General features: G+C 34.2%; 1 protein-coding gene across 4 annotated transcripts in view; it reads right to left on the bottom strand.

The window, feature by feature from the left end:
- Window positions 1-2,539: 2,539 nt before the first annotated feature.
- Window positions 2,540-13,467, bottom strand: part of kif20bb (kinesin family member 20Bb) — a 28,132-nt gene continuing 17,204 nt past the window's right edge. Inside the window, exons 25-30 of one of the 4 annotated variants that reach the window (XM_087276051.1) lie at window positions 8,624-8,776; window positions 8,296-8,490; window positions 5,759-5,833; window positions 5,506-5,644; window positions 5,262-5,398; window positions 2,540-2,854 (exon numbers count right to left, since the gene is read on the bottom strand). In XM_087276051.1, coding sequence (XP_087132177.1) covers window positions 2,771-2,854; window positions 5,262-5,398; window positions 5,506-5,644; window positions 5,759-5,833; window positions 8,296-8,490; window positions 8,624-8,776 — 783 coding nt within the window. In that variant the 3' untranslated portion in view covers window positions 2,540-2,770. The remainder of the gene's footprint in view (window positions 2,855-5,261; window positions 5,399-5,505; window positions 5,645-5,758; window positions 5,834-8,295; window positions 8,491-8,623; window positions 8,777-13,467) is intronic. The other 3 variants (XM_087276053.1, XM_087276052.1, XM_087276054.1) reach the window with 3 other exon arrangements.

Raw genomic sequence — 13,467 nt, 5'->3', positions numbered from 1 at the left:
AGAGTTTGTAATGTAGTCAATTGTTTACAAATACAGGCCCATTTCCATGCATTTACAGGTTAATGATGTCAGAATTTACTGGTATTTTAGAATGGATGTGTTAATGGTCTTTTCTGGAAAATTTTTGTGATGTCCTCGCCTGTGTGAACAGCGCTTTTTTGAAATTAATTGGTAAAGTCATTTTCCCAGAGATGGGTTGCGGCTGAAAGGGCATCCGCTGCGTAAAAACGTGCTAGTTAAGTTGCTTTTTTTTCCGCTGTGGTGACTCCGGATTAATAAAGGGAGTAAGCCAAAAAGAAAATGAATGAATGAAAAAGTCGTTCCATAAATTTTCTGTGTGAAAGGGGCTAAGAAGTGCTCAATATAGAAATGAGCTTTTTGTGCACAGAGAATTTAGTGCTAGAGTGCCTTTTTGGGTTTCTATGAGTGGCTTGTCAAGCCCACACATCTTAGTGAAGCACGCTTTATAGATGCATTACTTACCTATCAAAGAGCGCCATAGCACTGCAATCTTAATCAAACTCTTGAGATAGACAAGAAAGCCATGATGAGGTAGGAAAATGCTGAGGGTGATTGCACCAGAACAATCCTCTTGCAGTCGAATACGAATTAACTTTCTACAATTTTTCATTTTTTTCCATTCACCAACAAGTCACAGTGCTTCCTCAAGTTTAACGCGTCATTATACATACCACTCATTTTGTTTTTCTGCTGTTTCTATTGTCACATCCAGCCACTGAGCATCTACTACAGTTCTTGTCAGCACAGTAAGAGAGCAGGGCACAAAAGAATAATAAGGTGTCTGAAATTGTCTTTGTTCAAACACCTTTATTATAACCAGATTTTATTAACGTGGATGTGAATATAACCATCTTACTAAATTTGTGTTATGCATTAGCCAGCACTTTTTAATTTGATTGGAGTCCAGGTGTTCTGGCAAACATTTGACCATGGCAGTTGGTATCTCTTTCCCAGAGATGAGTTGCGTAAAAATGTGCTGGATAAGTTGGCGGTTCATTCCGCTGTGGCGACCCTGGATTAATAAAGGGATTAAGCCCAAAAAAAAAATGAATGAATGGTTGGTATTTCTAATTTGTGTAAGACTAGACTCTTACAGCTCCCTAATTTTTTTTTTTAACTGAGAGCCTTCAATTTTTATCAACTGTAAATGGTTTTTGAGTTGGCAAATAATTTTTCATTCAGTGTTTTCATAAGTGTTTATGATGGCTGTTATATCACTATTATTTATCATTTCTATAACGACTGAACAACACAAAACCACAGTAAAACAACTTAACAAGTTTGCAACAACTAAATGCAAAGGTCTTAAAGGTGCCATATACTGCACTGGTTTAATAAGTAAAATTGTTCTCTGATTATACATAGATATATTGTTTAGGTTAGAAAATATTGATGGTTTTATATGCTCATTTACTACTTCAGAAAATACCCCTAAAATCCGAAGGTTCATATTGACCATATTTGGATAGACTGTGAATATTAATGAGCTCCGCTGCAAAAAAAAAACAAAACAAAAAAAAAAAAACAAAAAAAAAAAAACAGACATTTACCCATCAGAGTACCGGTAACCTATTTTGCTGACGAGATGTTGTGGATAAATAATGAATTATAATTAAACTCAACAAAAGAGACTGATAGAGATGCTTGGTGTTTTATTTTGAAGCCATAATGTCAAAGAAAACATGTGAGATTGAACATTTAAATACTAATGCAACGTAATTGATTTATTCAAGATTTCATTCTTGGAAAGTCAAATTTGAGAGTTTGTAAAAGACATATAAGTTGGCCATATCATTTGGCCCTGTCATGGTATTAGTTTTTCCTACTATGGAAATCAAACATTACAGGTTTCCAGCTTTCTTCAGAATCTTGTTTAGTATTAAACAGAAAAAAAATTAAAATAATAAAAAACAAAGATCTGGAACAATTTGAGAGTGAGTAAATTTTCATTATTGGCTAAATGATCCCTTCAACAGCAGAAACAAACCTCTAGAAGTTAAATAAGGACACCACACTTTTATAACTCAATGCCAAAAGCCAATTTGCAAATGTAACCATCTATAGTTACAGCACTGATGACATGATCAAAAAAAAAGTGTGTTTTCAATGTCACATTTATTTCACCTCAGAAAGTGATGTGTGTATTAGTGCAGTTGTAACCTCAGTGCAGAGATCAAAAGGTGCGGGTAAAATGTATTACTTACTCTTCTCTGATGACAGCCACCCTCAATTTACTGACAGCTGAAATAAATGACTATCATACAACAAGTTGACCCCAAACATTCATCTGGAACGTTCTCCTCATTCCCTTCACCTTGTTCGGAAGCTTTTTTATTTTTATTTATAAAATAAATATATATAATATTATTTTGTTTTGAGGCTGAACAGATTGGTATTTTATACTATCTGAATAAAGTTTCTTTTCCTACCAAAATACTGTTTGTGGGGTTTCATGTTTTTCACTTGAATCTCTTAAGAATAAGAAATGTATCCTAAATGATAACTGCTTTGAGGCTTATTTTAGTGTAATTACTGTAAATGAGTCACATTTTTTTTTTCAAAAAACCACAGGAAATGAACAGCTTATTTTAAAAGATTCTTTTAAACACTTAGGAGATACACATTTAAAATATTTACAAACACATCCAGTTTAAAACTGTTCTGCACTAACATTCAACAAACTGTCAAACAATTTAGAATGGGGGAAAGTAAAAACACTTAAATTATACTTGGCCATCAAATGTTTGTATCATCTCTTGGCAGTTCTTGTTCTGAGTTTTCTCTTGATGATGAGATGATCGCTCTCTTTATCATCATCACTGCTTCCAATGATCTGTAAAATAGTTCAATGGATTTAATAGCTTGAAACTTTTCACCATGTAATATTTTCAACGTTAATTATACAAATGATCAAGCATAAAGAGCAATGATTTAGCGCCACAGTGCAACTGTGTTTGGGAAATTAGCTAAATAATGACTTCCTTGATACTTTAACCTGCATGTTAAAAAAATATATACATTTAAACACTGAATAAAGACATAATTTTTTGTTAAAAATAATATCTGATTCAATATGTCAGTTTTTAATGTTTAACTATTAAACTTATAACAAAAGTTAATGACTGGTGTGTGTGTGTGTGTGTGTGTGTGTGTGTGTGTGTGTGTGTGTGTGTGTGTGTGTGTGTGTGTAAATAAATATATTAGTAGTGTAACGGATTACAAATCTCACGGTTCAGAACACATGTATGTTTTTTTTTTGTCACAAATCGGACCATTTTTCGGATCAGCCAAAAAGGTCATTTGCTTTCCATTTATTCCAAAAACAGTACTGCAAGAAACTTTTGGTTTTACAAAACATAAGCATAACCTAGAACCTGTATTTGTATTAAAAATAAAATAAAGAAATAATCAGCTGAACAAAACTATTCAGTACTAAGAAAAATGTCCTGTTACTACTGCTGTTGCTGATGATGCTAAATGTAGAAACCTTTCAGTTAAATGAATATGACAGTGATAAACATCAGTGGTTTTATCTAAACTATAAACTGATATTCCAGTACTTCTGTCTTTTTGACTGTTTGTAACTTTAACTAACATAAAAGACAAAAGACTGAATCTCTTTCTTGATCTTTGCATTGATCAAACACAGATTTGAATGCAGCGATTCGAGGATTAATAAACATATGCAAATCAACATCATCTTTTAATGAATAATCATGCAGCTTACATTGAAGTTTTAATCAGCAGATCAGGTGTGTTCCGAATCGTAGGTTGCGATCTATTATACCCCTAATATATATATACAGTGGTCGGCATAAATAAGTACACAGCATTTTAAAAAAATGAATGTTTTTATTTATTTCTCAGTGAATAAAGGCAGTGTATTTTGGTCCATTTAAACTAAACTAATTTATTGAACAGATATATTTATTAAAATAATATTTTAGTCACCAAACATATTAAGAAATGGAAAGAATACAATTAAATTCAAGCAAAATATTGCAAAAAAAAAAATTATAACCTACAAAATTTCAAAAAAAATTTTTTTATTTGATTTGAATTTGTATTTAATGATTTTCTATTACATAAATTTGGCTGCACTAGTTTTGGGTTGTTATCGTACGTTATTTTGTGGGATAAGCTCCAGATTTGGCTTCACACTCGCTAATCTAATGTATATGTACAAAAATAATATTGTATAGCTTCCTATTAAAAATTATTAATTTAAAAGATAGATTTATGAGGGGTGTACTTGTATATGCTAAGCACATACCACATACATACATAAATACGCACACACACACTAGAGCTGTACGATTCTGGCTAAAACCATAATCGCAAATTCTTTGCATAAAATAAAGATCACAATTTTTCACGATTCTGTAGATGTAAAATAAAGGTTAATATGAGTAAGTTATTATAATTGTAATTTCTCAAACATACAGTAAAAAAACTATAATAATATTATGTGTAGGTCTACTAATGGTAACAATGCTAAATTTTATATGGACTTGGAATGATGGACTTGAACAAACATAAACTGGTCCTGATCATTAATGCACAGCAAAGTGATGACATCACAATACAACTATTCATAATTCTGATGTTGAATTATTATGTTTGAGACATATGCTTGCAATCTGTCATTGACAATATTATTGGACCAATATCTAATGGTAAAATCAGATTTCCTCTTGTATTTTATTAAACATTTATTCTCATGCACAACACTCTGTGTTCCCTATAAAAGAAAAACATATCAAATGCTTGTCGCAATCATGAATCCAAATGCTTGCCCAATCATGATTGGACATGATTTGAAAAGGCATACACCTGTCTATATAAGGTCACAGGGTTGACAGTGCATGTTAAAGCACAAACCAACCATGAAGACAAAGGAATTGTCTGTAGACCTCCTAGACAGGATTGTCTTGCGGCACAAGGCAGGGGAAGCCAGAGCCCAGACCTAAAACCTGTTTAACATCTCTGCAGAGATCTGAAAATGGCCGTACACTGTCGTTTCCCATCCAACCAGATAGAGCTTGAGAGATACTGCAAAGAGGAACTGGCAAAAATTCCTAAAGACAGGTGTGCCAAGCTTGTGGCATCAAATTCAAAAAGACTTAAGGTTGTAATTGCTGCCAAAGATGGATTAACAAAGTATTGAGCAAAGGCTGCGTATCTATTTAATTTTCCCCCATTTTTTTCTGGTTGATTCACTTACGAATAACAATACTTACAGGATAGGATGGTATGTCCATCGGAGATGAAACTTGAGTCTTGAAGAGCTTGCGTTTGGATCTCTTGGGCTTGTTGTTTTCAGATGCATTTAGTGGTTCGGGGGATTTAACATTCACCATGCTCATGATCTTCTTGGCTGAGGAAGAAGTTAGAAGTTTAGCCATGCTGCGATAGAGTTTGAAACACTTTGGCAGAGAGCTCCAACCGATACCATTGGGTGTAAAATAAAGAGCTAGAACTGACCTTTGCTCCCTAAGAGGGTTGGAGAGCTCTGAATAAAGTCGCCAATCTTCTGCAGGGGTCCGTCTTTTTTACCTTTCAGGCTAGCGGGAGAGTCTTTTTGCTTTAATTGACTCACTTTTTTCCCTTGCACTGTGGGAGTCTGCAGAATGGTGCAGAAATGCAGAATGCTTGCTTAGTGCATTATTGAATAAACATCAGAGAGAAAGACAGGAAAAAAAAAATCAAAGGTACATTATTGGAAAAAAATAGCCACCTCAACAGATTGCATGTTAGCCCTGTTGTTCCCCTTCAGTCTCCGGTTTTTACAGTTTTCTGACTCCACTGAGTTCTAGAACAAACACAAGCAGGTAGAACACAAGTTTTACGGTGACGTTTTGGTCTTAGATGTATATGTAGGGAAATTAATGCAAAAGTACTTGAGCAATGTTTTAATGTTTTTCTTATGAGTTTTAAAAGATATAAAACAGAAACATCACATTTACATTATTTAACTGCATTTGTTAATATAAACTAAGAATTACCTCAGAATAAAATGTCAACAGTATCAGATTAATATTTCATTATGGTGTATACAGCGACATGTAAATAAGTGGGCGTGGCTAGCACATGTGCAGTGTTTAAGCGAGAGAAAGTCATTGCTTGAGGGAAACACTGACTGAAGCACTCATAGTTAGACCAGGTCAGCAATCTAAGGTGAACTTTAACCTATGTTTTAGATAAACTATTGTTAATAACTCACTTGAATCTGTGAGTGTAAGTAAGTACAGAATAACTCTGTGTACAATACACCTCAGTAAGTTAAACAATCAGTTTATCCCAGCAATCATAACTAGGCATGGGACGATAACCGTTTTCAAGGTTTTAAAACCACCAACATTGTCTGCTGTACTGTTCCTATGGTTTTATGTACGTTTTTTATGTATGTTTTTTTTTTTTTTAGGACAACAGTATCTCCAGCAGCTAATATCTCCAAATATTACAACTTTACAAGTTGTAAAGAAACCTGTATTTTTGTAACTAATGAAGACAGCAGAATTTTTGTTTTTTTTAAGATTTATTTTTGGCCTTTTTGCCTTTATTAGTTAGAACAGTATTGAGACAGGAAGCACAGTTGGAGAGAGAAAGAGAGGGGGGTAGGGTAGAAGAATGTCCTCGAGCTGGGATTCAAACTCGGGACGCCCTGACGTGCCACTGCACCATGTGTCGGCGTGCTAACCACTAGGCTCTTCCGCCTACAGAAGACTTAATTTGAATTATTTAGCCTGACATGTTTACTATCCTAAAATATTTTAAATAATTCTCAACATAAAATATATTGTGTTTAAAAGGTATTTAATTTCTCAGATATTAAAAAGTATATTTTAGAGCAGTAGTCACAATACAGTTAAACAGTCTTTTTTTTTTTTTTTACCAAGGTTATTATACCGTCAGAATCTTATACCGGCCCAAGGCCAAATCCCAACCAAATAACAAGCAAACCTTAGACTACAGTAGACAACATGAAGTCTTGTCACAAAATGCAAAGTTTATATATATATATATATATATATATATATATATATATATATTTGTTTTAATATATATGAAAAAAGGAATGACTTATTGATGTTGTCATCAATTATGCAGAGCTTAACTCAGTATCTATAAATATTTTCTTTCTATTTTTGCTACTTGGGCACTAGTGCCTGCCCCATGAGGAATATATTCAGGGGTTGCTTTGTTACACTAATGAAAAATTTAATAAATAAATAAATAAACAAACAAAATAAAAACAAAAATCACATTACTTCTATTTAGGAACAAAGCATAAATTGCAGCCATGAAATTAGATGTCTGATTTTAATTTAGAGATGATTTTCAAATATCCGGGCTTCTTATAGCTGGGTAAACTTAGAGCATGGTGAATGTGAATTTGAATCCTGTTTGCTGGAACAATAAAAGAAAACTCATTCATGGTGTTATCAAGGCTTTCAGAAAAAGGTAAAAGTGTAAGACTGATGACGGTAGCCAGAGGAAAGAATAAAATCAAATTTACTCTCTGCCCCATAGATTAGAAAGACCTTGCATGAGCGGTAATTCGTTTTTTGTAATTTGATGCAAAGATGATATAATACATTCATAAATGCATTTAAATGTTTGTATGTTAAAAAAAATCTAAATATTAAAAACTTTCAAGGATTTAAGATTATGATGACCGTTAAGCATGTCATAACCTGTGAAAAGGGTCCATTGTGAAAATCTAACATTTATGGGGAATTCAAAATCCTGATTGTAAGTTAACACTTCTCAAACAAGAAAAAGATATCAGCATCAGCTCAGCCAAATGAGTTTGTTTATTATAGTACAGATGCACAATGTTTTGCAGATATTTTCAAAGTCTAATCCCTTTTTGCTGACTTTCTGAAATGACTACTCATTTTAATCACTATAGAGCGCAATATTTTTTTTAACCTTCCCAGGTTCTGCAGGTTGCAATGTCCCGAATTTTGATTGCCAATCTTAAGCCAATTGTAATGCTTTGTTTTGGTTTAATTCGGAATTTCCCCAACTAATCGCCGAGCCCAGGAGACCAGAGCAAGTGCTCTGACTTGTCCTCCCCTGGTCCAAAGTGCAATATCTTGTTACCATGAAAAAAAATTACTCAGACCATAATTTTTTGACATATCGCCCATCCCTAAAGCGTTAACTATAATGGTTTATTAGTAGACATTACAGTTAAAGTGTAAATAATAAAGTAACTCAAAACAAAGTTATGCCAACAAAATGTGTTTAGATGTGATTTTTGTATACCTCTATTTCAGTACTCTTTCTCTTTCTGGCTGTACGTCGGAGTTTGATAGTGACAGACTCTTCTTCTCCCGGTTTCCTGACATTCATTCGGTGAGGTTTTAGTGGCGTGAAGCTGATTTCTAGCTCAGGTTTGGGAAAACGCTCTTCCCTGAGACTCTTTGTAGAAAGTACAGAGGAGTCCTGTTCTGCTACCTGCTATGAGTGATTTAACAAAACATTATGTACACAGTAAACAATTACCATACCAACCAGAACTATTCCAATTTTTTATATGTGATAATACTTAGATTTAACTGCATGAATTTTGCATTAATATCACTATACTGACCTCTTGTGTTGGACTAACAGAGTCGCCTTCATTCTTTGTTTTCATGTTTGAGGTCTGTTTGAGTTTGTCAGCTTCCTGGGTATCAAAGTTGGGAGAAACAACTGAATCCTTTTGCAGTTTTAAAATGATGTCTTGCCTTTTGACCAGCTGCTGCTTGAAGATTTGGTGTAAGAAATATACAGGAGAAGAAAAAATGCAATAATTAAAAAACAAAACAAAGACAATGTATTCGTTTAAAGACCAACCTGCCAAGCCAATTTATTTAGATTATTTATAATATAATTTTCTTTTTTAGTGTTAGAAGTAGTGCCTGATAAACATGAATCACATTACGATAAGACGAACATCACTGTGCTTATATTGCTATTTTTAACATGTACAGAATGACAAACTAATACAGTTTATTCTTATATTATAATTTCATATATTATTACTTATTAATAATGTGTAGAAATTAATTCATTTTAAAGGTAAATAGGCTTGCCACACATATTACCTTTTGTGGTGTCATACCAACAGCTTAGTAATGTGAACATGAAAAAGACCTCCCCCCTTAACTCTCAGTCAATAGGTTTTAAACCTGCTTGCTGATGGTACCCACTGACTTCCATAACAGGGAAACAAGTCAATGGATGCAATCAACCAGTTTTTTTTTTCTTTTGTGTTTAAAAAAAACTCTTGTGGGCACTGTTTAGTTCGACCTCCACAGTTTCCTTAGGTTTTCTGGTTTTGCATCAAAATTTAAATATTGTATTTAGCGTTTCTCAATTAATTACACTCTAAACTGGCACTGTGCATGTCAGAATGAATGTCCAAGCATTAAAACACAGCTCTCCACAAGTAAATGCACCATCAGTGACAACTAAAGTAGGGCACGCTTTCACATGAAAACAAAAGTGATGTCAGAGTGTGAGCAAACATTGCTCAGCATTTTTAATATTAACCAAAAAACAAAACATAATGTAATCACTCTGCTATTGACTGAAGAGCCAAATATCTCAGTAATGATTAACCTTCATTTAATTTTATACAGTGAAAATTTAATGCAGCATTGTTATTTGATATTTATTTAGTTTATCTAACTGAAAAGTCTGTATTATTGCACACTAGGTTACACTGTACCTTTACATCACATTGTGCTCCATTGTGTTCTGCTTTTCCAAGCCAAAAAAAAAAAAAAAACATCTTGTATAAACTAGGGATGCATAATGTTTTGACCAATAATTGATAATGGCAGAAAAAAACAATTATCTGCACTAATGAACATCAGCCAATTATGTAAAAACAGTGAATGACCACAGCCAGCTGGATTCTGCCAATCAAAAGGTGACAGAAAAGCATGTCATACGACAATTATTCTCCATGCGTGAACACGATAACGCTGTCCTATTTGACTTTATACAATCATTGGTTGTTTAATGCAGGATTGCTAATCTACTGGTTTTCCCATTACATTTTTTTTGTAGTGTGCCATAATTTGGTTCTTTAATTTATAATTTGTGTATTCTGTTCAGAAACAGAGTCTTACAATATTCAAACACTCTTAAATATGCTTCAAGATATAGGACAGAGTGCAAGTGACTTTCTTCACTTAATACTATAAGATAAGTCAAAATAAACTTTACTGAACAGCGAATGGCGCTGCACGGTGGTACAGAGAGGTAGCACAACTCCCTTACAGCAAGAAAGTCACTGGTTCAAGCCCCGGATGGGTCAGTTGGTGTTTCTATGTGGAGTTTGCATGTTTTCCCCGTGTTTGCATGAGTTTTCTCCGGGTGCTCCGGTTTCCCCCCTAAGCCCGGTGGTATAGGTGAATTGGGTAAACTAAATTGTACCGTAGTGTATGTGTAAATGAGTGTGTATGGAAGTTTCCCAGTGATGGGTTGCGACTGGATGGGCATCTGCTGCGTAAAAAAAACATATGCTGGATAAGTTGGAGATTTATTCTGCAGTGGCGACCCCTGATGAATAAAGGGACTAAGCCGAAGGAAAATGAATGATGAATAAACTCTGAATGATTTGTTGAAATAAACATTCATTCATTTTCTTGTCGGCTTAGTCTCTTTATTAATCCGGGGTCGCCACAGCGTAAAGAACCACTAACTTATCCAGCACGTTTTTACACAGCGGATGCCCTTCCAGCCGCAAAGCATCTCTGGGAAACATCGACACACACACACACGCACGCACGCACGCACGCACACACACACACAACGGACAATTTTGCCTACCCAATTCACCTATACTGCATGTCTTTGGACTGTGGGTGAAACCGGAGCACCTGGAGGAAACCCACACGAACGCAGGGAGAACATGCAAACTCCACACAGAAACACCAACTGAGTCGAGGTTCGAACCAGCTATCTACTTGCTGTGAGGCAACAGCACTACCTACTGCGCCACTGCTTTGCCCCTGAACTAAACAATTAAACTTAATAAATGTATCATTCAATCAGAGACAGAAGAGCTGGAGACAACAACCTAACTTATGTCCTACCTACATAAATCCTAAACACATTTAGCACAAAAAAAGCTACAATGTTCACAGTTGATTAGCTATAAAACATAAGAGAGGGCTTAATATATACGCCACCGGGTAAAAACATAGATATCTAATATCTTTAAAAAAAAAAAAAAAAAAATTATCTTGATTTAAGAATTTTTTAATATTTGTACTTGAAATACATATAAATACTTTATTTTTGTAGTGTGCATGAATTATTAATAATTTAAACATTGCTTGCACTTCAAAAAGAGAAAAACAAATCTAATGAAACTCTGGGTTTACTGAAGAAAACCTGCTTCTTAGCAAGTTAGGTTTATAGGCTAAGTAAAAAGTACCATCCATTTAGAAACTGGCTTGACTTTCTCCGCTTTTCTTGTTTTGACATACATCCCATTTTAAAACTGAAAACTCAGAGCTTCCCTCATTTCAAGGTTAAAATTCTCTGAATTTTCACCTAACCTGCTTTCTTAAATGGGCCACAGATGAGTTATTTAAAAAGAGCCTATTTAAAAAAAAAAAAAAAAAAAAAAAAAAAGGATTGTTCCTTTAACTATAATTTAATGGAACTTAAGCTAAATTCTTTATTTTCAATATTACACTTGTTTCTGGGCTTATGTTCTAATGCAGTTCTGTCACTCCTCCTGTTTGCAGGTCACTTGAACCACAGAAATTTTATTATCTTAGAAACCTGCTGCGTAAATAAATCACTACTTGGAGCTAAATCCTGCCCCCAAGCCTCTGAAAGAGAAAATAATGAGGCCAGGTGAGAGAGAAGGAAAGGCGATCCTATTACAAGCTTCAACTGCAGTCTGTCCTGCTGGTTATCCTCTAGTCTCCTTGCTGGCTGGCCTACTCTCTCCTCTTACTTCACGGCTGCTTTATTCAGACCTTTTCCCTGCCTCATTTTCTGCCTCTAACTCGTTAGGCTGCTGAAACATCAAAAGAAATAATTTACTGCCGCAAAACCCAGGTGTGATATTTCGGAGGGATTAACCTCTTAAATTCACTGGTTCAAGAATGACACATCAATGGCTATATTTACATGCACCAATTTTTGTCAATCAGAATGAACAGAATCTGATCGCAAATCTGTTTACTTGTACTCTAAACATTGTAATTTGATTCATATATCTATTTATGTGTTCATATACATTCTGATTAAAACTTATTTAAGAAATATTAGGTTCAACAAAGTTAAAGTTTATTGGTTTTGTAGTTTTTAAGCAGGCGTCGATAGTATATGAAAATAGAAATATTTGTTTTAATTTTGAAAGTCCATTAAACACAGGTGTTTCATCACACATTAATGAGAAAAACATTTAATAGTCTTGAAGAGGCTTTTGTTGAATTTAGTTAAGATAATGCAAGACTGATAAGTACAAATTTTCTTTTAAAATGTAAAGGTGCGTGGTAGGGAAGGTATCTATATATGGTAACATTTGAAAGCTTGGTGGTTTTATATTCTGCATATCAGTTCAATGTGTATTATACTGCAATGTTTTATTTTTTTTTTTTATTTATACCTGCCTAAAATAAGGCTATAACAATATTGCAATTACAATAATTCTACATAATACCTGTATACAAATGTATTTTTATATAATTTGTCTTCTGCTATATGCTAATATCAAGCAAAACTCTGCAGTTTGCTAGAGCACAGAAGGCCTGAGGTTTTACACCAAAAACAAAAAGTGCCCATTCATTCATTTCTCTTTGGCTTAGTCCCTTTATTAATTCGGGGTCGCCACAGCAGAATGAACCGCCAACTTGTTAAGCACATGTTTTACGCAGTGAATGCCCTTCCAGCCACAACCCATCTCTGGGAAACAACCAAACACACAAACAATTTAGCCTATCCAATTCACCTGTTCTGCATGTCTTTGGACTGTTGGAGAAATCGGAGCACCCGTAGGAAACCCACGTGTACGAGGGGAGAACATGCAAACTTCACGAAGAAACATCTTCTTGCTGTGAGGCAACAGCACTACCTACTGCGCCACCGTGTCGCCCACTTTGAAATGTAATTTTAAGGAATTTTCTGTTAAATAACATTATTTATTATTACATAGTTATTGCATTTATACCACTGTATGTAGGAGAGACTTTGTAGGTAGCCTCCCTTCAGTTGGAATAGAACTCTTTTAAAGATTATAATAAAGACACTTTTTTTCCTGTTTGTAAACAAATTCAATTGTCTGATGGGTTCTGGAGGATACAGGCGAATAAATCTGATAAAATGATTTTATCATATATTGATAATGTTTTACAAACAGCGATAAATGGCAACATTCAGTTCCCAAACAATAATAATAAAAAAGACATGATTAGCTTAGCGATT

This window comes from Danio rerio, chromosome 12, assembly GCF_052040795.2.
Source record: "Danio rerio strain M-AB ecotype USA chromosome 12, GRCz13ab, whole genome shotgun sequence".
Taxonomy (NCBI): domain Eukaryota; kingdom Metazoa; phylum Chordata; class Actinopteri; order Cypriniformes; family Danionidae; genus Danio; species Danio rerio.
This window is presented reverse-complemented; position numbering and strand designations above follow the sequence as displayed.